At 38.3% G+C, this 26000-nt stretch overlaps 1 protein-coding gene across 2 annotated transcripts in view; it reads right to left on the bottom strand.

Moving 5' to 3' along the window:
• Nucleotides 1-26000, bottom strand: part of BIRC6 (baculoviral IAP repeat containing 6) — a 184833-nt gene that overhangs the window by 18450 nt on the left and 140383 nt on the right. For both annotated transcript variants that reach the window (XM_075748914.1, XM_075748915.1), the window contains exon 66: nucleotides 4294-4504. In XM_075748914.1, the coding sequence (XP_075605029.1) occupies nucleotides 4294-4504 (211 nt within the window). The remainder of the gene's footprint in view (nucleotides 1-4293; nucleotides 4505-26000) is intronic.

Below are 26000 nucleotides of genomic sequence, written 5' to 3'. Positions count from 1 at the left end.
GAATAATGAATGATACGCTCCCAAAGCAACTTTAATTTTTAAAGCCAATACTAATACTTATTCACCCATGCCTGATACTTAGAGGTAAACGTGATGATACAGAGTGATACCTTTATCAAAGTATTTACAAAATAAAGCCAATGAACCATTCAGGCCGTGTGTACTACAGAGATGGTGCTTATAGCAGAAGTCTGCTCAGTTTTAGATTGACACTCACTGTCTTCGGATAAAACTGCCACTGCCGTAGGTTTGCAATTGTGGCATCACTCAGCCCTCAGGGTCCCTCACCTTCCGTAGGTTTCCATAGGTACCAAGTAGAAGCTTGTTCCTTCCAGTAATTCAGAGTCTTAAACCAATCTCCTGAAATCAGGCAAAACAAGCAAGGGAATGCGCCTTTGGAAATAAACACTGGTGAAAGCTGGTAACCTCCTCTGAGATGGCTCCGCATGCTCCTCCTCGGGGCTTCGAGCACTGCATTTACAGACACTGTGCTGAAGCATCCCAAACCATCAAAGGCTTCAGGACTGCTCCCTGCAGCCAACCATCAGCTCTGAACATGAGCTCGAGAGTGCAGCAAATGTAACTGACAGTTGTTTTGTCTTTTAAAGAAAAATAAATTAAAATAAATTAGGCCTCAATTCTTGGGACCCAATTCTAAAGAAAAAAAAAAAATTTGTTTGCAAAGTGCACCGTTTCACATAACAGTGAAGACAATGACAAGCCATAGCAAGGAAAATGCCTCAGGCCTACCTGGTTGCATTCTAGCATGCTCATGCAACAGAAAACCAGCTAGGTCATAACAACCTTGTGATAAGCAGGGTTCAGAGAACCTTGGAACTGGCAGGATTAACCCTTAGTAGCAGGTTCACACAGAAGTGTGAAGATGACAGAATTCAGATCTTCCTCAAGCAGTTGTCATGGAAGTGGCCAGGGCGATATAGAAAGGGAAAGCACAGTTAGGAATTTTAGACACGGGCTTGCTATACTCCACATTACACAAGTAAGCCATCAGCTTATTTTGCCCAATGTAACAATTTGCTATGAAGCTCACCTAGCAGATGGTGGTTCAGATGAGGCTGCTTTGCTACACAGCAGTTCTCCGCAGCAGAGGGCTCGGACATCATAGCAATCAAATGTCTCAAATTTGGTCCTCGTGGCAACCCACTACACAACCCTGACCACTCAAATTAGTGACGGCTTTTGACTCCCTAGCAGTCCAACAGTCATGAGAACTCATCTCATACCTAAATACCTCCATTATCCAGAATTTTCCCAATTTTCCAGTAGACTATTATGACCTTTGAAAGCAAATGAAATCAAATGCTAAGTGGAACCTAAACCCAAAAATGTTCCCATTCAAATTGTGGATCCAAGTGGCCAATCTAGCTCCAACATGGAGCTGACATTTGGTAGACATGCAAGTAGAACTGCTGTTCAGATAAAGAAGAGTTTTGTCTTTGAAACCAGATCCCAAAATTATGTTGTTGTTCTGGCATCTGACCTAAAAGGGGCAGCAGATTGTCCCATGTCAGTAATTCATGCCAACACTTGCTTATATTGCTGGCAAACCTTCAACTAAAACGCTGAGAATTAAAACCTTCCACCCCAATGATTCCAGGCTGTTCAGGCTGTTGGTGTTTTCATCCTTGTTGATATAGTGCTTTAAAGACAAACTGTATTATGTTTAAACCAACCCGTGAAAGGCAAGATTTCTTTTTGTGCTGATATATCAAAGTAATACAAGAAAATTGTACAAATAATATAACTGAACCAACCATGGAATTTTTATCAAATTCATCAATTATTACAATAATACCAACTGTGCTTCTAGAACTATTCTTAGTTTTCAGATCCTAACCTGACACTGAAAAACTAGTCATACCGTCTTTTATTTTACCAAATGAAAAAGAGCTGCTGACTAGTAGCTACGTACCACTCTCACAAAGAAACGTTTTAGACTTCAACTTGGGTAAATGACATGACGAGACGCAAGTTTCCATGCCCATTAAATCTGAGCCTAACAGATGACCAGACTAGCAAAAAGATGTAATTGTGGTGGTGAATTTTATACATACATCTATACTGAAAATGGATTACACAGAGGCCAAATATATTTTCTTTTCTGTTTTAAAGAAGATTACATATACTATGATTTACATAATATTGCCAGTAAGCACAAGCCGACATTTGTTGGGTATCCAACATAAAGAACTGTTATCTGTCCTTCCTAATTCTGTTTTTTTCCATTAAGTCAGCAAAAAAATTCCCACCACAGGTACATTACACACTTGTTATGCAAGACTAGAGATCTCATTCAAAAAGGATTAGAGAAATTCATGGGTAAAGTCCAGTCCATCAGGAGTTACTAGAAAGAGTTGCCAGTAACAGGATTCCTGCTCAGAAAATCTCTCAGGTGTTGGTTGGTAAATACTCTCGTCTTATAGTGGGAGGAAGAACATTCTACACACACCTTTTCCTGACATTATATTTACCTTCTTTTCATGATGTTTCAGCTTATGCTTAGGGACAGAACTAAATTTTGCAGGGAAGGATGGGTATTATTTCCTAACAAGCCATCCTTAAACTGGAAGCAAGTAAACAGAATCAGGAAACCAATTAATTGCTGGAAGCAGAAAATTATTGAAAGAAAGAAATGAAAATTTCTATTGCAGCATTTGCTTTTCCAACTCCCTGACTCAGGGCTGAAAAAGATGATTCAGCCACTAAAAAACCCCCAAATCCTCGATTCTTGAAACTAGAATGGTTGAAAACACACAGAAACGGAGATGGACATTTGGTTGTAAAATCTCTACCAGCTACAGCACCTCCCAGAGGTGAAAGAAACATCAGGAAGGTAGAAGTAAGTAGTTTTGGCTGTAAAAATAATACAAAGCTGCATTGTATTTATCCAGAACGTGCAGTTCTTCTTTGTCAAAGATGACTATTTAGAAGGAAAATTGATTTAGCAGAACAGGTACTGATAGCAGAACATGAAAAAGACTGCTAAGTCTACATTTTATTCTTCTCCAACATCTATGGCCCAACCAGCTGGGGGGATAATAGGACAATAATACCAAGTTTGACAAAACAAAACTGTCTTGGAACTGTGGACTACACCAAAATCATCAAGGAAGAAAACCAGCTAACAATTAGCCTGTGCCTGGAAGAGAATCTGTGTTTATTATTGCCTTTATACCATTTTACAAAGGGAGTTACCTAGAGGCGGGTCTATGATTACTGAAAGAAAATGTCATTCATGGTTTGTCCGTATGCATTTCCTTAAAAAGTCAGCTGAACTCTGGAAGGTGTGCAGAACAACCTCATACAGCATTATACTGCAAAGCTTACACAGCCCGATGGCATCCCAGCTGAGATAGGATATTCAGATACTTTTCCATTTTGCTAATTGCTCTGCCAGACAGAGTTTCTCAGAGGAGGCTGGAGACCCTGAAGTCTGGCATGGATGGTTCCATGGCATTCATTTGCAATTTCACATCATCTTCAGAATAGTGCCTTACCTCCAACACCTCTGCTAATGGACAAACCAGCTGTCACAAAATCACCAACATATAGAAGCATGCTTTTCATATGCAGCACCAACAGATACCACTAGTAAAAAAATTTTCAACCATCTCCATATAGTTAAGAGTTCTCGCAACAAATAACGACTCCCAAATCTTTTGCCTCCTGAAACTTACTCTTCCTGACAGAACCCAAAGGTTTCTCTCCTAACCACTTAGCCTCCAATGGAAAATCCATTGAGGAACCTGGTCCTTACTCAGCGGGTAAAGCAGCACAGAAGCATACAGAAGATAGTCGAGACATTTCTTGTCAAAGCTACCATTTGGTTTGGCCCTCCCCAGTCCCATTCTTTACAGAATGGGCTTCTTCAACAGCTCCTGAGGAATGCTCCTGCCTTCAGACTGACAGCAGGAAATGCACAGTCCTGCAAAATAAAGATTCACCTCATTGAAGGAGGGAAAGATTTGAAGCTCCTAGACTCTTGAGCAGCAATCTTCTTTCTCATTAGTGGGCAGTTACTGATGCGGTGACAAGAGCATGCAAATCTACCAGCTTGTGTCATGCAAAAAAATTCCTTGTAAGCAGTACAGTAAAACAGAATGTATACATATCAACATGAATCTAGATCAAACAGATGGTACATTCTCACTCTGGACTGCAGCACCCATTCAGATAAATATACAGAACTGAATCTTCTTTCACTTCTATATTCCTAATATGTAAGTACAAAATACAGTTTAAATGAAGGTTAGGGATGATAAAAGTGATTACCTCAGTCGGTTGGTATAGGTATCTACACAGGTCTTCATTTTAGCCAACAAAGTCCCAACAGAAGCTTGTGACTCCAACTGTTCTTCCTCCTCTTCACTACTTTCTCCTGACAGCGGAAGCAGTAATGGTACCATCAAAGTGCAGGATGCAATCGCACGGAGTAATTCTAGCAGAGCTCGGTAAAGGGGAACGTGTCGGGCCATATCCAAAACTAAGAGAGAAAAACAGTTTACAAAAATTACTAAAATTAAAGGCCCTTCCACTCCTAGTACAGATGTTTTAAACAGAAAAGCTAGATTTTAACAATTATTAAAATATTGACATTTAATGATAAAATACAGCCATTTATAATTCGTGTTTTAATGGACTTGTACAGAAAAAAATATATAAGATACCTGGAAAACAAAGGTTAGCAAAAGATACAAGAGGACAAAAGTGCTAACAAGGTATGGAACAGGATTACCACAGGCTATATTCATTTCTGTTAGCTTAGTATACAATCCTGGCTCACATCGTATGCTGACAGTAATCACAAACTGTCAAAAATCTATGGAGGAAAAATAGTAACCTATGGTGTAGCAGGGTACCATTTGCTGATTCTAATAGCATAAGCATTAATAAAGTAAGACTTTCATATCACCCACTTTATAGTTATCTTCTCCTTTGGGAAAATTTGTCTGCATTATTGCAGGAATATTTATGGTCATGAAATAAATGAAGTTATCTACTAAGAAGTCTAGCTTTGCTTCTTTTCATGGAGAAAGTATCATTTTAAAAACCATTATGCATTCTTCACAGCATGCAAAGACTCTGAAGAAGATGCAAATTTTATCTGCATACATATGAACCACAAACCAGTAAAGATGAATAAGAATATATATTACGTAGGCAAACCTCACTGTCTTAGTGCTGCTCAGTGTGATGTATGTGTCTTATAGAAGTAACTGTGGGTAGAATATAGATAACGGCTCCTCTGACTAGGAAAGACAGGCAGACACACACAATGCTAATGGATTCTCTAGCACCGCATTGTTTATTTTTCTTTTCCACTTGCTTGGACAAATATGTAATGGATGTCATTTCAACTGACTTTGTATCATTAATAGAAATCCTGAAAATGTAGCAATACGCAGATACTTTAACACAGCTGCTTCCTCTGTCCCTAGGACATGCTATTTTTAACCTAACTGCAGAAAAGAATTGCTCTAGTTCAAAGTATTTACAAATGACTGAGTTTATGATAAAATAAATTTATGCTTTTTCCAGCAAAAAAAAAACCCCAACAAACAAAAAGCCCCTGACAACTTGCATTAGGACAGAACAAAGCACAGAACTTTAATGTTTCACTTAGCACATCTCACCCTTCGAGCTAAAGCAGATCACAAACTTTCATCTCCTGTCACCAAACCCTTAGCTCTAAATGCAGCACAATGGGACAGTATAAATAGTCAAGCAAAATTCAACAAGCAGGTTTATCCAGGTTTAAAACTGGATTTAGCTCTCCTAAGAGCTCTTCAATCAACAGCTTTCTATTCATATTTTAAAACTATTACAATGGCACAAAGTCTTAACTGGGTAAAGTTCTGTTGTGTTAAACAGGAAGAAAATTTACTGAAACAAAGCATTTATCTGTCAGGCATGATATTATGGCTCTAAAAATATCCTCTGTCAAAATATTCCATAAATTTAAAACAAACTCCATTGAATTTAAACATTGGCATTAAGAAAAGCAGTTTCAATTACATGTCAGTTCTTAAATTTCATATATATATATATATCCATTCCTCATGCTCAGTCTCTAGTAAACAATAATTTCCAACAGAAAAATCCGCACAATGTTTCAAATGGACTTAAAATAAACACAAATAGATCTGATGATCTGATAAAAAAAAAAAAAGAAAGAAAAAGAAAGAAAAAGGGGTGTGGGGGGAGAGCAGAGCCAATGAAAGGAAGAAATGGAGACCACAAAACCCCACAGACACCACCTCCCACCTGTAGCGCTACAGATCAAGCAGCTCCTCAATTTAATCAATAGCTGTTTATTATGAAGACAGTGAGTGTGGTAGAGATATGACCTCTTAGATAACCACAGCATTTCACTTCTGGAAAGCTTTTATTTATTTATTTTAACCATGAAATTTTCATGAGGCCAGAATATATAATTTCAAATCCTTCAATGCTTGCTTGCCCTCTTCTTTGCTAAATGGATAGTTAAATTCAAAATTACTGCCATGAGGGAAACTGAACTGACATAACTTTAAAATGGGAATGTTTTCCAGAAAGATAGGAGAGAATTTCTGGGTTTAGCAGATTCAACTCACTTGCACTGCTTTGCAATTGTTCCCATGTGAAAAAAATCAAATGCATTCACTTGGCTTCAATTTAAACAATCTTTTAGGGAACAACTACCAATTTCTTTTACCTTAATGCTACAGTCTTCTAAACTCAATTTCTTGATACCATTATGTGTCTTACACTATTTTTGTCCAAGGCTTTTATTATACTTACTAAGGATTATGACCCATGCAAGTGTGTTTGCCCAAAATGCCAGGATTCCCCACTCCCATCTAAATGCTAAAAATGTCTATCAAGACTGGATAAGTATCAGAAAAACTTACTGTAAAGAACTCAAAACTGGCAAATTACTGTTTATTACCTTTATTTGGCAGTTCATCTACTCCTAGTGCCTACTTTGCTTTCAATTGAAAGAGAATGCCAACCTGACTACAGTGTATGTTTTCTGCAGATACAGCTCTGCTTCCTGAAATAGGTTAAGACAACTTGAGCATTTTTAAAAATCTCTATATTTACATGTAATTAGATGTTCCAAACTGGGTAACACTCAATTTTTAAGACAGTATGTTTAAGGCACTAGGACTACAAGACACTCCTTTGTAAAATAACCCCCTGGCCCAGAGGTACCATTTGTTAACTCATCCATCTCCTCCTGCTGTGGCTGGCTGTATCTACAGATGTCCTAACAGCATCTTTCTGGACTGACACAGGCTTAGCAAGTCCAGCAGTCCAGAGCCTCAATGCTCAGACTGCATCACCATCTTTACTACTTTTAGTGTTTGCAGCATATTTAGTCAGTTGGAATTTATGATGGATGTCTTCCCTTTACATATCATTATGTATCTATTTGGGGAGAGCATTTCGGAAATATAAATGATCAGCTTTGTAAAAAAAATACTTAGATCCTGTAATGAAGTCCTTTAAAGGAACTGAATTAAAATACCAAAACCTGTAATAAAAATAAACCTGCAAATTAACAAATCCTATTTCCATCAAATAGAAGCAAGGGAATCTCTGGACAAAGAGCTGTAATTTGAATAGCATTAGCACATCTTAAATATTTCAAGATTTTTTTATATGGGTACTTCAATTATATAAGGTGGCACTAACAACATTTGATTTATATTGGCATGCACATAAGCACAGCAAATTGCAAATACACAGCATTCCTAAGAAAATGAAAATGGGAGATTAAAAATCTTGGCTTTGTAAAAATGACAGATGATATATTATCCAGGATCTTCTGTTATCCCAAAGTCAAAAACGTTTTTAAATAATGGCAAATATCTTTTCCAAACAGCTCAGTTTGGTGCTCTCAGACTCCTACACTGAGTATGCCTGGACCATCCTGGCTGTTAGGCACACACAAACTGTGGGATCTTTCACATCTGTCCATTTTGGTGCTGTCGGTGCTCCCCGATTCTGCAGGGCAGTGCATTGCTGAGGAAGGTTCAAGCCCCAGTACCAGGGACCAGTTCAGAAGCTCCCCCTTGTTGACTCTCAAACAGAACTGCTGCCCAAGAGAGCCCATCTGAACTTTTGCTAGATTTCCTAAGCATTTCTTCAAATGACTACTATTATGCCATATACTTACATCAAAAGAAAGGTAAAGATTATATTATTTTATTATTAGACTCAGAGCAGGGACTTGGACTCAGGTTTCATCCTGCTTCCTGGTCTGCCTTAAACAGGGCTGGCAGGACAGGGCTGCCTGGCAACAACAGTGTTGTCTCAGAAAAGGCTCCAAAACCAGCGCCTGGAACGCAGTTTTTGTACCGCCTGACCCAGTCTGCTTCCCCTGTGAGCTTCCTATGTGCTTCTTAACTTGCATTCAGTAAATACACATCAAGGTCTCACCCTTTGGCTATACCAGTAGTCAGCCAGTTCAAACAGTGGAGCATGAAGCAGAGCACAAGCTAAAAACTGCTGCTGAACCTGGAGCGCGAGCAGCCAGCTGCAGGAGACGTGTAAAGCAGCCCGCGAGGCAGCTGTGACAGCCCAGGGTGAGGGCAAGGGACTGGGAGGTGACAGAGAGCAGCAGGGCAACACCACCACAGGGTGGGTGGCAAGGAGATGACAGCAGTGCTCTTGAAGGTTGGAATCTCAGCACTACCACAGACAGCTGATTTATTAGCACCTTTATTACCACCTTTGTTTTATTAAAATTACGAGTTCTAGAAGGATGAGCAAGCAAGTCCAAAAAACAGGCCAATGTCTTACTGTCCTTGGTAATTCATAGAATACCAGGTTAGAAGGGACCTCAAGGATCATCTGGTCCAACCTTTCTTGGCAAAAGCTCCGTCTAGACAAGATGGCCCAGCACCCTGTCCAGCCGAATCTTAACAGCGTCCAATGTTGGGGAATCCACCACTTCCCTGGGGAGATTATCCCAATGGCTGATTGTTCTCATTGTGAAGTTTTTTTCTGCTAAAGTCTAACCAAAATCAAGGAGTAACTTGCACCTGTTACCCTTCATCTTTAACATGTGACTCCTTGCAAAAAAGGGAGTCTCCCTCATCTTTGTAGCCATCCTTTAAGTACAGGAATCTGGTGATGAGATCACCCCTAAGCCTTCTTTTCTCAAGGCTGAACAAACCCAATTCTCTCAGCCTTCCCTCATATGGCAGGCTTCCCAGTCCTTTGATCATCCTGGTGGCCCTTCTCTGGACCCTCTCCAGCCTGTCCGCACCTTGTTTGTATAGCAGGGACCAAAACTGAACACACTATTCCAGGTGTGGCCTGACAAGCGCTGAGTAGAGCAGGATAATAACTTCTTTATCTCTGCTGGTGATGACTTTGTTGATGCAACCCAGCATCCTGTTGCCTGCCTTTGCTGCTGCAGCACACTGTTCACTCACATTGAGCTTGTGGTCCACCAGCACCCCCAGGTCCCTTTCCACAGAGCTGCTCTCCAGCCAGGTGGATCCCAGCCTGTGCTGCACCCCTGGATTATGTTTTCCCAGGTGCAGGACCTTACACCTGTCCTTGCTGAACTTCATAAGGTTCTTGTTAGCCCACTCTTCCAGCCTATCTAGGTCTTCCTGCAGGGTGGCTCTCCCTTCCAAAGTGTGTACCTCCCCACTCAGTTTGGCATCGTCTGCAAACTTCATCAGGGTGTACTTGATCCCATCATCCAGGTCAGTTATGTAGATATTAAATAGTGTTCGGCCCAATAATTAGCAAGGAAGTTCACTGTAGCCTTTCTGGACAACAGAAATATATATATTCTCACAATCAAAGGAAGTGTCTCCTTTGGATGGTCTAAATTTATTGTGATGCATTTACAAAATGCAGAAATCTCTGCCATTTATTAAGATAGGTAGGGATAGCAAACATCCGGAAAACATTTCATGGTTTAGTGGGATAAGGTCTTATCCTTCCCTCCCACTCCTCTAGGTAATAAAGGTAAAGTTTTACTGAAATCACTAGAATTCAGTTAGCCTCTTGCCACAATATTTGCAATTTAGAAAGACACTGAAGGCTAAATAGGTAAAAAATAGACATTTCATAAAACCAGATCTCCCTTATATGCTAATTACAAGCAGTCTGATTTGGGGGGAGTGGTGGAGGAAAAAAGAGTCTGACTGAAGTTATTTTAAGAAGTCTTGACTTTCAGAAATTGCTGAGCATCCTGTCTTTTGAAAACTGCAGTCTTTCACAAATGCCTAAAGGTCATGAGATATTAAGGCACTAATCACATTTTTGAAAACTTCTAGACACAGCCTACTTACTCCTGGGAAACAACTGATTAACATTCAAAATTGTGTGTGTGGTTTTGAAACATTTCAATTGCTTTCCACACATCTATTTATTTATCACCAATACAGATCTATTTCTTACAAAGACCTAAGACTACCCATATGCAATTACAACCTTAATATAATGAAAAAGCATATGAGGACAGGTAGTTTCATAGGATCAAGGTATCACCTCAAATTGCATATATATGTCTGTAACAAGGTAATGGCTCAACTGAGTCTAATATTCCTTTGCTTTCTTTTAATATTACACAATACTCAAACAAAGAATAGCCAGGCCTAATGGCCCATTAAATGGATAGTACTGAACAGCAATAAATTTTTTTTGCAATTCATTTAACATCCTCAGTACAACTTAACTGGCTATGAATAAGATTATAAAACTTATTTCCATTGCAAAGGATATTTAAAACATATCACAAAGAATATGCACATTTATTTTAAAATAAACTAAACTATTAATATAGCATATCCACTATATAAAAAAATCTTCACACTTTACAGCAGATTAAAGAAACAAAGAATAATTTGTAGGAAAATGATGAAAATTTCTGCTTTAGTTGCATCTAATATGAAGGCCTTCTCACACTGTGATTCGCACTGTGACCAAACTAAGAATTCTTACCCCAAAGGAACCTACAAACTTGATGTAAAATATTGACTGTTTTTTCTTATGTGTAATTTTTTTTTTTTTTTTATTTCTGACCAATATCCATGACCAACTTTCTGCCTCTGTTGAAGGAAAGAAGGGCGTGCTGGCAGCCATTCCAGAAGGCACCACTGGAAATTCTTTCCAAATTACGGCCCTTTTATTTGTTTTCTCAAACTCACCTGCAACTGTAAACATGAGAGGAATGGTCATGAATGGACAATTAAAAGGAAATAACTGAAGATAAAAAGGCATTCTGGAGAGAATCCATATCTAAAACCAGGAAATGTAAATTTCAGCAAAAAAAATTCTTGCAAATGGCCACAAGTGTGGCTTACATCTAACAGATCAGAAGAGGGGAAAAAAACAAGTTAAAACTTGAAATGAACAAATTGACCTCTATAATCAAAGATGAAGTTGAATTCTCATTTTATAATTACGCTCTCATCTTCCATTCCAAGAGGCCTCCTCCTTGCATGGGGTAGAGTTGACCCAAGAGACGCCTTCAAGTCTCATTTCTTAATTTGTTTTGGATCTATTTTTCTCCTATTTCAATGAGACACTGTATCTTCCTGGAAAGATGAATGACTGTATTTTGTTATATATTTAATAAGTAATGTGAAAGAAAACCACTGACAATATGTAGAGCAGCTATATTATAAAAGTGTTCTATTCACATCATGCACAAATACTCTAAATTTACTATAGTGTCTCCAAACCTCTCCTGCAAAAAACCCAAGAAAATACCTTTGCATTCCAACACACCTATTTTTTCTTTTATAGTAACAAGTTTTAAAGGACATTGTCTTATTTTACTTTCAGCTTCTTAAACTGATGAGACCATTCTCATTACCATGCTACTTACTAAAAAGTTTAAGTCCAATGTTAAGATCATGACTGCAGTACCACACACACCTGCCATTACATTTTCCTTTTTTTATGTTATTTTACCTTTTTTTAACTCTGAATGATTTAAAAGTAGATCTTAAAGTTCTGTCAATTTTACACCATTTCTAAAACACGCTTAGTAATTACTGAGGACGTATTTCTGATGCCTCAGTATGTTATTCACAAACATAAAACCCATAGCCATGATTAAATTAAAGACTTCAGGATCTCATTATCATATTAAAGACTCTCAGTAGCTACAAACACCGCTGCTCAAAAAAGCCACAGAAAACAAACACTCATTTTGTATCTTCAATTAAAACCTTCAGACAAAGTCTTGTGGCCACAGATATTGCCAAGCATGAGCGAGACATGCTGTCTTTCCAACAGGGCCACGTGTCCCTTTGCTAAATATTTTAAAACCGGAGTAGTTCCTCAGTGCCTCAGCCCCCCTTTACTGCATCTTTGCAAACATATGATCTATGAATGCAGTCCACGCTACAGGCAATAGTGTCAGTTCCAAATACATCATGCTCTGCTGCCTCTTGATTTTCTGTTTCAGAATCAACCCAGGGCAAGCCTCTTTTATAATAGGCCTAATTAACACCCTGTGTTCTGCTCTATTTTGGTAGAAAAAAAGATTGCCTACAGGGTATTTCAAAATCAGATCTCTTTAAGAAAACATTAGCCCTCAGGTAAAAATAAAACAAAGGCTTTCTAAATATTGCCATCTTGTAATAATTTAATTAGCTTGTCTTATTCTTCACTTTTCTTTTTAGGAATAACACAAGCATTTTTACAGTACCATTTTGAGTATCAGAAAAAATGGCATCAGCAAAGACTGCATAATGAAGCAGCAGCAGGAGGGCTTAAGCCCCCTTACGGGTCATGAGTTACAAATCCCGTGTCAGAGCAGTAAAACAATGTAAGAAGGGTGGGCCTCTGAATTTGATGTGTGCAGTGTCAGGCTCAAAGTTTATTATTATTATTGTTCAGATACAGCCTCAACATTTTGCTCTTCTGATGTCAACACTGCCCATTAGCAGTCAGAAAAAAAATCAGATCAAATATTAGAAAAGGTGAAGACAAATTAGAAATTACTTAATGAGACCACATTCAAACATTAGTACCACTTCAACACCATGTACATTTTTCCCCACTCAAAGAGACAGGACAGAACTGGAAAAGGAACGAAACGCAACTAAACAACTCAAGGTACAGAATGAGCTGCTGTACTATCTAAAGTTACATAAACTAAGACTTTGCAGCCTCAGTGACTAATGAAGTGTAGCAAAAAGTTTTTTTTTTTAAATTATGAATGGTAAAAAAAGTTAATAGAATTGGATTGATCACTAGAGACACTTGTGAAGAAACATACACTACAAAACACATCACTGTTAAGCTTTGGAAAAGCTTAGCACTAAATGCTGGGGCAGTAAATATTGTTACAGGTTCAAAAGTAGTTGGGTAAATTCATAGAATGGTTTGGGTTGGAAGGGACCTTAAAGATCATCTAGTTCCAATGCCCCTGCTGCGGGCAGGGACACCCTCCACTAGACCACATTGCCCAAAGCTCCATCCAACCTGGTCTTAAACACTTCCAGGGATGGGGCATCCACAACCTCTCTGGGCAACCTGTTCCAGTGCCTCACCACCCTCACAGTAAAGAATTTCTTTCTAACATCTAATCTAAATCGACCCTCCTTCAACTTAAACCCATTACCCCTTGTCCTGTCACTACACTCCCTGATAAACAGTCCCTGACCATCTTTCCTGTAGGCCCCTTCAGGTACTGGTAAGCTGCAATTAGATCTCACCAGAGCCTTCTCTTCTCCAGGCTGAACAACCCCAACTCTCTCAGCCTGTCCTCATAGGAGAGGTGCTCCAGCCCTCCAATCAGCTTCGTGGCCCTCCTCCAGACTCTCTTCAACAGCTCCATGTCTCTCCTGTACTGGGGCCCCCAGAGCTGGATGCAGCACTCCAGGTGGGGTCTCATGAAAGCAGAGTAGAGGGGCAGGATCACCTCCCTCGACCTGCTGGTCACGCCTCTTTTGATGCAGCCCAGGATATGGATGGCTTTCTGGGCTGCAAGCGCACACTGCCGGCTCATGTTGAGCTTCTCATCAATCAATACCCCCAAGTCTTTCTCCTCAGGGCTGCTTCCAATCCATTCCTCACCCAGCCTATAGTTGTTCATGTAAAAACAGACCATCAAGGGTAATAAATGAGACACTACCCTTGGCCACATACTAGCAATACCTGGGCAGCATCTGTATGTCAGCCCCATCCCTATATATTCTCCCGTTGACATCTGTAATTGCCCACTATTGGTGATAAAGTAATGGGCTAACAACCTTGGTCTGTTTGGCATTGCTTGTCTTATAAGTGTCTTCTAGGAAACCTGGACAAAAATAACAGTTTAACTGCAATATAAAAGGAAAATTGTGTTCAATTATAGGGGCAAAATGCATTGCTCAAATTACCTGGAATAGTGTAGTAATGTGGCTCAAGGGAGCAGACTATTGCTCTTAACTATTTCTGGTTTGCTTATTTTTAAAGAATATTTGATTTTGGTGAAGTTAAGTATTTGCAAGAATATTTTGTTTAGAAGTGAAGTCAAACAACACTTAAAAACTTGTCAGAAATTGATCCATGAATCCAGAAAAAAAACTTTGCCAGAATAAGCATGAGGCATTATTTCATTAGGCCAGTGTGTACAGTTGAGTAAACAGACACAATTTCCTGTATTTCACAAGGACAAGAAAAACAAACCCAAATGATATAAAGGACAAAAACCAAACTGAGCTTTTAAAGTACAAGTGACTACTAAAACCATGTGTGGTCCCCAGTTTTGGAGATTTCCATGTCCCAGATAATGGAATCCATTAGAGAGATCACTTTCTGCTATTAAATAGTGCTCCAAATAATCTTGAAAAGGTGCTCAGATAATGGAATCCATTAGAGAGATCACTTTCTGCTATTAAATAGTGCTCCAAATAATCTTGAAAAGGTGCTCAGGTAATGCAGGGATGCTTCTTGGATGCTACAGCCACCTAGCATGGGGGGTGGGGAATGCATCTTCAAGTAAGAATAATTAATGAAAACTAAAAATGCAAAATTCTATATTCATTGGTTTTGTTTGTTTGAAAAAAATGGCCCAGTAGGCATCAGTGTAGAAAGGATGTGAGCAGAATACTGCAGAGGAAGTCCATACTGCCACGGGATTCAACCCCACTGCAACTTTTAAGAATCTCTGCTCTGAAGGATCACTGAGTTTTACCCAACATCAGTTCTTTTAAACCAAGAAAATACGAAGAAACACACTTAAAGCATAAAGCTATGACCAAATCATGTTTGTATCCAAACAAGTGTAAGGAAGCATCAATGTAAAGCTACAGGATTGCTCTATATTATCCAGTAAATACATAATGATATAAAGAAAGGCTTAGATAAAAGAAAGATACAAAAAAAGATATGAAGAAAGATATATATCAAAGAAGGCATTCAGAGACTGCATGAGAATAAAGTTTTTTGTCTGTTCAGGGGATGAAAAAAATTTTCATTATTCATACAACTCTTTACTTTGTCATTTAGTAAGATAAAAAGGACCAATAATTTCTGTTTGAGATAGATGTAATGAAATAAATCTAATATTAAAGGTAAGCTAGAAGTGTCAATTAGCCAATAAGAAAAATATTTTCTGTAGAGAAAAAATACAAGATGTACATATTCTGCAGACAAAACCTTTCTTGAATAAGTGAAAATAAACCCAAAACAAATCAGATGCAAGCTTGCCTACCACCTCATGTTGAGTGTCTCAAGTACAGGCACTCCACAGAGACGAAAGGAAAGGTATTGCTACTCTAAGAACACGAAGCAGGATTTTTAAAGGAAGTTAATCTGGCTTTCACCATCCCTGCACTGAAGGAGGGAATAGTGATTTCACTATTTTTGGCAGAGGAGTGGGTGAGCAGCCACCTTGAAATGGTCCTCAGTCTAAGTGTTACCTCTTCCAGCCCATAAAACAGTCACTAGTATTTTCGAATAAGATGGGAATTGAAAATAAGATGGAAACCTGCCATTTCATTGCACATGCTGCAGAAATCGATGTGGAAATTCAAAATTAGATAATGAAGTTGTGGGGTGTTTTTAAACTATTACTTCAGCAGATGGAAAAAGGCCAAGACTTGGATCTTCCGTTCTGTCAGCAAAGGATACCAATGTTATTACTGGGAATGAAAGGACGTGCAGTTCCTGTGCTTTATGGCAAACTTTCCATATGTGTGAGCACACCTACAAGACAATGTCCTCAGAGAACAGAAAGGAGACTACTTAGGAATATCATTCTGCCTCAAATATCTAATTATTTCACATGGCCAAGATGGCAGAGCCCCTGTACATATCCAAACCAGAACCTTTATCACTTCAGCATATTTTCTAGAGAATAGTTGGTTGTTTAAATACCAAGATGAACTTGTGGTAAAGAGCCAGTGCAGGCTGAGGAAAAAAAATTTAAACCTAATAGCCTCCCTGAGTCTAAGTTAAATGAAAGGTGACTCCTTGCACTCACTGCATGTTGAAAGCGCCTTCGCGTGCAAATAGCTACGTGGTAAATTTATCAACCAGTTTAACTGAGCACCACATATGATGGGGAGAATCATCTCTGTGCCCCAGACTTGTGGAACAGGAGAATTTGCACCTTGTGTGCAACCTCATGCAAGTTCCTGCATCACTTATTAAAATGGACGATACTCCATTATGTTACAGTATAACAATACAAACTAACTCAAAAGAAAGAAAATATTCTTTTGTTAATGAGCAGTACTATCTTAAAGTTGTCCTCTAGAGATGACAAGAAGATACAAATAATACTAAAACAGCTAGAGTTTGTGTGTTGGAATAACTTATCACAGATTAACTCTTTTTCTAGACTAACTCCTTCAGCCACAGAGATGTTTCCTTTGACTTGTACTCAGTACTACGAACACACTCAGAGAATAGTAAGGAAGGAAATGCTATGAATGGGAAGTGTCTGCATAGGAGTATGGGAAATGCCAGATACATTTACAATATTTTATTTTCAAAAACAGGAGAGAAAACAAGAACACAAAAGCAATAAGAGACAAGTGAGTGCCTGGAATAATGAAGACCTATCACTTGACCAAGTAAATGAGACTTTCAACTGCTGAAGACAAAAGCTGGCCCTCACCTCAATGTTCCATTAAGTTCCTCTTCAAATGCCTGCCAAGCTACACATCTCAGCTGACAAAACTCTTCCTTGATTGTACAGTGAGCTCACTCTTAGGAACAGCAAAGTAAAAATGTCTAGAACTAATCCTGGCAATCTGCTCTGAGCATGAATAGAAAGGGATTGCTAGTTTGTTTCATCAAGAAATTTTTAGCAGCTTATCCAATTATGCTGCCACTAATTGACAAAGCCACTAATATGGAAAAAGACAAAAAAAATTGAAAATGCATTACTTACAGTCCTTTCAGGAGTCTCTTGTCACAAAAATATTTGTGCCCCAAAAGTGGTTACTGTATCTTCAGCAACAAGGATGAGGAAGGCATGAGAGTTAACAAACAAACAAAAGATGGAAAGAAGCAAATCGTACATTTCTGTGATAGAATATGGAACCATAGGACATCTAGTATGGTGTCATATTCTCTTTCCGAAAAGGACTGTGTCTGTTGGTAATGAGAGGAATCATTTTAAAAATAATTCTTAATGCCTCCAGTAAAATCTGTGACTGTCTGTAGCATGTGGTGCTGCACAGCAATCTATTCCAGACACCCAGCACTCATATTCCCAACCATGATTACCAAGTTTAAATGAAACCACTTGAGATGTACTGTCTGACTGAAGTAAAATAAGAAAAAATGGAGGCCCAGTAATATTTACCATGGAAATTTTGAAAGATGCAATATGGCATCTCAAATTTTAAAGGCCCTGCCGAATCTCTTTACCAATTACCCACAGAGGGAAAACTGGTCTAGTAATCATAGACTCCTGATCTTGTGCTACAAGCAGGGACATAGCTACCACTGTTGGCTTCCAATTAACGAAGGGAAAAAAGGAACTCCTGGATGAAACTCTCAAGGGCTGTAGCAACGAGATAAATGGACCAGGCAAGCTTAAGGATAGGCTCCCCTCCACTTTAAACAAGGCAGAAGCTTTACTGCCTTGTGCCTTGAACAGTCACGTCAGTCACCTATACTGTTTTCTGTAAATTAAACAGCTGTCAAGATGGTGACAGTCTATTGGCAGAGAGAACTTCATGGAACTCTTTTGGCCAAAACCAAACACTTTTGAAGACAACACCTTTTATTTCTTAAGTGAATAATTCAAAAAAACATACAGAAAATAACTTCAGAAATGAAACGCACACCAGCTGCATCTCATGTATGATTTGTTAGCTTCTGCACATCCTTGTATCAAGGATCAGCATCTAACTGCATTTCTTCTGAAAGCTTATTAAAAAAGATAATTCATCTGTGGGAGGCAGGAAGGCAAACACCACAGTTTAGTTTCCTTTTACATAAAACATATTACACAGTGGAGAGCAAAGCATCAAGGTAAGGTCTGTCAAAAAAATATATCTCACGTTAGTACCAGAAGAGTGATGTCTAAGTGGATCCAAAGGGGAATAGTGAAAAAAATCACAGGTCCTTGGCAGGCAGATACAGAAACATAAGCAGCTTGTTCACGCTTTCAAGAGAGACATACTATCCTGTAAGCACAGAGGTCCAGAACTTCACGGGGTCTCCAGATGAGAAAGAAACCTTGTTTAGTAATGCTTTCAGGATTGTCCTGTAAAGCACCTTCAGTGGTTCCATCATTTGGAAAAACTTCTGTGATTTAGTGCTGATAAAAACCAACAGACAAAAACCCCCACTCCACTCTTGATTCCAGAGTACTGATCTAAGGTGCTTTGTTCCTCATAACAACTAGGTTTTTGATTCTCAAAGATCAATGCCATGATGTTTCTATACATACTTCATAACTACTCCGTATAAATTACAACACATTTCTGCAACACAGCAGAGCTAGAAGTACACATTTACAATTTGGTCTTTCATGAATCTTTTCTATTATTAACCCAATGGATAATTGGTTTTGACATTTAAAAAAAATTCTATTACTAAAGCTCTACTCCAAAAGCACTACTAGGTAATAGTCTGCTACTTTAAATGTTTAGAAAATACAAGTATGTATTAATACTATTTTGCAATAGAAAATACGAGATTTAACAAGATAATAATTTCATCCTCTTATTCCAAAACTATTTCCAACTGAAGATGACAAAACAGAGGAAAGAAATGTGGCAAAAGGTGCTGGGATAGTGGTATCTTCTAGGTTTGTTTGGTTTGGTTTTTTTAAGATCAGTATCTGGAAACTCACATGGACTAGATTTGCTCTTTCTCATAAGGTAAGGTGCTTTAAGGGCTTTGGAGAAAGAGGAACTTGTTTTAGTGCTGTTCTCTGAGAGCCACGCTCCTGGACTAGGATTAGTTCTCACTAGTCTGCATCCCTTTGCTTGCCCGGTAACAAGCCAATATCCACTTCATGGACTCCTCTAACACAACAAAATTTATGAACATGACAACTCAAACTTGATACTTGAAAGCCCTAATACTCCTCCAGAAGCACGCAATCTACACTCAAACCAGTGTGAAGAAATAGTCCCAGATCCTGCTGTCTTTGACCAAAACCTCTTGAGTTGCAGAGAACAGCACTGAATCATGACCGAAGCATGTTAAAAGTTACTAATCACTTTTTAAAGGTACCGTACCCATACAAGAGATTCTTTTTGACACCAGTGAAGAAGAGAAAAATGAAGATTACTTGATGTCCCATGTGAGACTAGAGACTGAAAGAGAGAAAAAAGCCTCTCGCCTTTTTTCCATCATTGCCTTCCACCACATCCAGGTCACTACACATATTTGGGGCTGAAACCCTCAGCTCTCACTCGGGAACATTCATCAGTCACCAACTTCTGAGTGGCTTCATTTCATCAAGAGAGTGATTAAAACAGTTCCCTCAAAACCAATATGTGACACGCCACTTGACACCCTCCAAAGGCAGATTGGCTCAGTTTGTCCTAAACCATTACTCAACTGTCAAACTTACCACTTTTCTTGATAAAATACTGGTGTGCATTCTGACCGTATTCACAGACAATAAAGTAGTGGTTGAGCTTGACTGGTGTTAAGAGAAGTTGGTGTCGAAAGGGGGGTGGCAGAAGACAAGTACTACTCTGTGTCTGTTGAATTGATTTCTTAACAGAACTGTTTTAAAGCAAGTGAGAGAGACTGGAACAAGTAAATTTCTGCTAAGTGAAGACTGACAGGTCGGAACAAACCAGAGGAACTTCTGTAGTTAAGTTATGAGAAAATTCTGAATGTTTCCAAGGATATTCTATCTCAGTAACTAAGTTACAAAATCAGGAAAACACCCCAGACAATAGCCAAAAGGCACTGAAGTTCCTCAGTCAGAAGGAAAACAAGATGTAGGCACATAGGTCAAGTATCAAAATACAGTCAATGAAACACATGAAAGAGGCGTGAATAGTAAGATATCTAAGAGTAACTTATGTTCCTACAAATGAAGGATCTGAGTTCTTCCTCTTTTTTCAACAGAGTAGTAGAAAAAATACTTTGAAACCTGGCTTAAACTGGCCATGCTCGTCACTGCTGACTCAAGGGCATCACATATCAATCTATATCATAAAAAATAGGCTAACAGTTCCCACAAAGAAAACAGTAGCCGTGTTTACTTGGGGGGGGGGGGGGGGGGGGGGGGGGGGGGGGGGAGGGAAAAAAAAAAAGGAAGCAGGAAGGAGCACGGATATCCACCTCTTGCTTATTCTAAGTAAACCATTTCATCTTAATTTGTGCATACTATTGCATTTCCCAACAGACACAGCTTTGTGCTATTGTTCTGCAATTTAACTGAAGAAGTGTCAAATCTCATAGAGAAGTTCATGAAGGTTGTCAGAGAAGAAAACTAGAATGCATCACCTACAGGATGCACGTGCTACTACATTTCAAGGAGTTGCCTGCATCTTAGGGAAAATGCAGAGTAACTACAAGGGAAAACAATTTTCATGGACAACTGATGTATGATCTTTTGGATTTCATTACAGCATTTCTATCTAAACAGATTTTTAAGTCTAGACAGCTCTTTACATTTTTCTTTCCATTTTCTCCTCCAAATCTTCCTTTACATTCCGCTTTAACTTGCAGTCTTCTTCAGAGCATGTGCTCTCTATAAGGGCAAACAGTATCTGACTCAACACATGCTATTTTAATGAAAAAATATAGCATATAGAATTAATCTTAGAGTACATGAAAATCAAAATTATATAAACCCATAAAAAAACACGAGGGAAAAGAAAACTTACACTTTGGTTAAGAGTACTTTTTCCTTTTGTAAATGTGACATTATGGGTGTACCACATTACTCATAGCAGTAGCATATAGCAGCATAATGATCATCTAAGGATCAAGATTGTTAATCATTGAATTTATACCACTGAGTTTTTACAAGATAGCCTGGCAACTTCCACTTGAAGTATGAATAACTTTAAAATATGACATACATTTGTATTGCCTAAGGTCTATTCCCATGCAATACAAATGCTCAAACATCACTGGTAATGAACAGAATGACCTCTAATCAACAGAATTTGTTATGCTCTTGGGATGCTACATAAATCAGTTACCAAGGAGTTGCCAAAGTCTTACTAAGTGCTTGAAAGTTCTGCCTAGATGGAAGTAACAGACGTAAATTTAGGACATTTTTGGATATCAGTGTCCAAACTTAAATACTATGTAACCACGTAATGTTCACCCCAAAACAGGTGGGTTTATTACTGACTTGTATAAAATGCACTCCCATACTCTAATCTTATTTTACACAAGATGTAAAATATCTTCCCATCTTTCCAAATATAATCAAATATTATGGATAAATCATGGTCTTTTCAAATCAACCTATATTACTCACTTCACTTGTGAGAAAAGCGAGAAATCTCACCTGACATTTCCTCTTCATACTGAAGATGCATTGTAACCATAAGGAAGTTACTTGCAAATCCCAGCTTTCACCCAACATGGATGAATTCCTCAAGTGTCCTATAATTGAATGTTAAGCCTGACAATCTTTCTTTTTTTCTTCCCAAATAGCAACTCTTTGCCAGCACTGGCAGCTTAAGCAACTACTGACCCATCCCTCTTATTGTGCTGTGCTAGAGATTGATTTTTGGCTGGGTCTGTTTTCCAAACCAGTTCACAGCATGTCTGCACAGACACGTGCATCAATACAATGGAAGGACGGGAGGGGAGAAATGCCATCAAACTGATGTCCACGGCAAACGTTGGATCTGAATCACGGTGTGCAGGTGGTGTTGTTCCCCCTCAACTGCGTGCAGAGAGAGCCCTGAGAGATTTATTTCCCTGGGCTCACCTTAGCCACTGAAGTGGCAGTTGGATCACAACTCTGAAAACGACAGACCACTATGAGACCTCAAACATGGCAAGAACCAGGCCAAGAAATATTTTGGCAATCTTTTGTTGCTCTCTGTGGATACATCTTAATCAGCTAGTTATTTGCAGTGGAGCTGCTGAATTTACTTTATTGTCACTATTTATACTTGATAATATTGTAAGAAATTCTTCTGTTGACCTTGAAGCTTTATACCTGGTTGTGTTGACAAGGTGACAAGATTCCTACCCTCCAAATACATCACTGACCTTTAAATACAAGATGCATGTTGCACAGTTTCCCCCCTTTCACAAAGGAAAGGGTTTGACTTTTAACATGTGAGGGTTAATACAGTACAATGGCTTGAAAACTCAGTTATGGCTAAGTGCTCTCAGCCATGTGAAAGGTCAGAATACACAGGTGAAAATTTCCCCATCTTTGTATCTCTGAATGGATATAAATGAATACAGAAATATGTTCAAAATACATAGGCAGAAAACAATTCCAGGAACAACTAAAGTTGCAGCAGCCTTTTCAGAATAAGGGAAGAGCTTAAAAGGAAAGACCATATACATATGCTGGAGAGATTTAACCTAATTACTTAATTCTTGTATAGTCAAACAATTTCACTGAGGCAACATTACTTTCAGGGTAAGGGTTAAATCATGCACAAGTACCATACAACTCATGGTACTGCAAACGTAGTATTTACCATTAAAATAATGCACATGCAAAATATGCAGTTTTGTCTATTACTAAGAAACTAGCAAATATACTTAAACACTTTAGAAAAATAATGAAAAAAAGAAAGAATGTGCAAGTAAATTAATTTGAAAACGGAAGTATTTAAAGCAATGATTTTACCCTCTTTTGCTTTCTCACAAAAAAGTTCATTGAAAATTGAATTTCAAACAATGCCTTGTAATTTCTAAAGTATGCTGTTCTGGAAAGTGATCAAGATTTTCCCATTCCTACTGTATGAATTCAATGTAATCAATTATGATTTGATTTTTCATATGCATAAGCTTTCTGTACTTTTGAATTCTGAACTGCTTGATATTGCAAGTATTTTTTTTTAAATAAGTTTTACAATATATGTAAAATATAGTTGCCTTCATATCAAGAAGCTATGCTATACCAATGAAAACACATTGTGTTGGTGGTCTTCATAGATCACAGTGACTGAATAAAATTATTTGAAAGACAGCTACTTGCAGAGGTTATTAAAATTGTGGCTTTTATCTGAAGAGATTGGGAAGACGACTTTGCAGAGCTCCCTCCCCTTTCCAATAGGGCAGGCAAAAAATACCTCTTTGATTTACCTAGGAAAAAATTGAGTTACTGCTTCTTATGAAATCAGAACAGGAATATTTTTCTTTAAGTCTGTATTTTCATTAATTACACACTAACTTGCATTCTTTGGGTGGCAAATAAAAAGAGGAAAAGCGTTAGTAGTATTTCCCATAGAAACAATTGCCTGTCAAACAAAGCATAAAAAGACAAAAGGCAGAAACACTGTTTCAGCTTGAATGCCTTAATGTCACCATTTGTCATGCAGCACTTCCTCAGAAAACCCCCGAAGTACAGTTAACTCTACTCCTCTCTTTACACCGCACACTTTCTCCATTGGTACAGGATTAAAATGTGCTGGGCCTGACAATGAAACAGCAGAGCCATGGCACATTGTTATGCAACTCACTGTCTGCAAGGGTGGCTCGTAGCTCCTTCTTTATTCAGCAAGTGCCAAGTGCATGTTTAATCAATGTCACAGCTCACCACAGGGTGCAACTAAAGCCACTGTCATTCCTCTCTTCAGATTTGCCTGGCTAAGTTATGCAATGCTCCGAAGAATACCTTGGAATTCTTTCCAGAGGCTCTGAATGCAGGTGTGTGACAGCGTTCACACTACTGCCAGTAAAGCAGACTTCTTCTCATCCTTTTTCAGGCTGGACTAAAATTACATAGTGTGACTGCACGTAGGTCGCTGCATTTGGAATTACAGCATGTCAACGTGAGAAAGCCTCTTCAGACGGCTGCCACAAAGAGTAAATCAAAGGCTGGGTTTTTCTGAAGTCTTAATAAATAACTAAGTATAATTGAATAAAACCAGGAGCTGTTCGTTGTTTTTTGGGGTGGTTTTTTTGGTTGTTTTTTCTTTTTTTTAAGACAAAACCGAACAGCATGCATTTCATTGCTCTGCATCATCTAAGGAAAAAAATCCTCAATTTTAATGAGAATTAGTCAACAGTGAGGATCATTACCAGAAAGGGTTTTACTGTTTTTCGACTACACTTGCTTTAGTGGATTACTGAGAAAGAAGGCCAGTCATTTGGAAGATTCTGTAACATTATTATCCTCACCGATAAACTTCTTCATCAAGGAACTGTTCATGCTCCTATCTGGTCTGTCTGAGAGAGGAGAGCAGCCCCTTCATGAAGATAAAAGCCTGGTTTGCCACTGAATCGACGAGTAAGAAGCATGTCTGATGACATTTTATTCCTGATGCAATGTAGGGTAAGAAACATCTTTTTTTTTTTACCTTTCTGTGAGATACACTCTGAGCTGATGGCTTTAATTAGATTCACAGCAGAAATATGTTTATCTCCCATGATTAAAGATGTTAGCCAGGAGAGTGAAATGCTATTGCACTATAAAATGTGATCGCAAATCTTCAGTAAATTGGGGTTATCTGAACTAGTAGAAAACCCAATCAAATTTTGGTTTAAGGTTAGAAATTTCTGATCAATAAAGGCTAAAACAGCATAGCAGATTACATATAATACCAACATCTCAGCCACCAATGAAGATAATTTTACAGGGAATATGTTTCTAGAGGATATTTGACTGTAAATTAAGAGCACAAGAGCAGCTAAGTAATAGAGACGACCTGTCAACCTCACTTTTGCAACAAAAAAGGTAATAAATCACATACGCATCTGTAAATATCTATCTCAAATCCTTACATTGCATAGAATTTTGTTGCTATAAAAGTACTACTGTCCTTTGGCATATTGCAATAATAACCATATATAATAATAACAGCAATCTTTGTATTTGAAGAGACAGACATTTTCTGTTAAATGTTTACTGTTGCATGGATGTCCAAAAGCTGATCTATTAAACAAGTAAATGATAAGATCTCACCTGCAATTGCCTACTTAGGGCTCACTGGTCAAAAAAGACTGTGATACTGTATTAAGGAAGCATATTTTCCATGTTTGAAAACAGTAGACGTGAATATTTTCAACTGGTTTTGTACTGTGACAGTTAAATATTTAACAATAGCTGAAAATTCACATAATCTCCCCAGGCATTCGACAATGCCCACATACCTGCTTTCATCAATTTGATGTTTCATAAGGAAACAAATTAGCTGACTAAAGACAAATTTTAAATTTCTTTTATAATAAAGCATATTAATTGGTTTGAAGCATCAAGCTATTTTTCACTCCTCCTATCAAATCTGTATCTACAGAACAATTACTTTTTACATGGACATGTTCATACAAAAAGAAAACAAAAGATGAATACAACTCAATAAACAGCATTAAGAAATATTGTGTAAAGAAGTACAGAATTGTTTTTAAAAAGATCAAAGCTTGCATGTTTGTCGGACCAGATTTACCATTTG

This window comes from Balearica regulorum, chromosome 3 (genome assembly GCF_011004875.1).
Source record: "Balearica regulorum gibbericeps isolate bBalReg1 chromosome 3, bBalReg1.pri, whole genome shotgun sequence".
NCBI lineage: Eukaryota > Metazoa > Chordata > Aves > Gruiformes > Gruidae > Balearica > Balearica regulorum.
The sequence above is the reverse complement of the archived record's forward strand: the minus strand, read 5'-3'. Positions and strand labels throughout refer to the sequence as shown.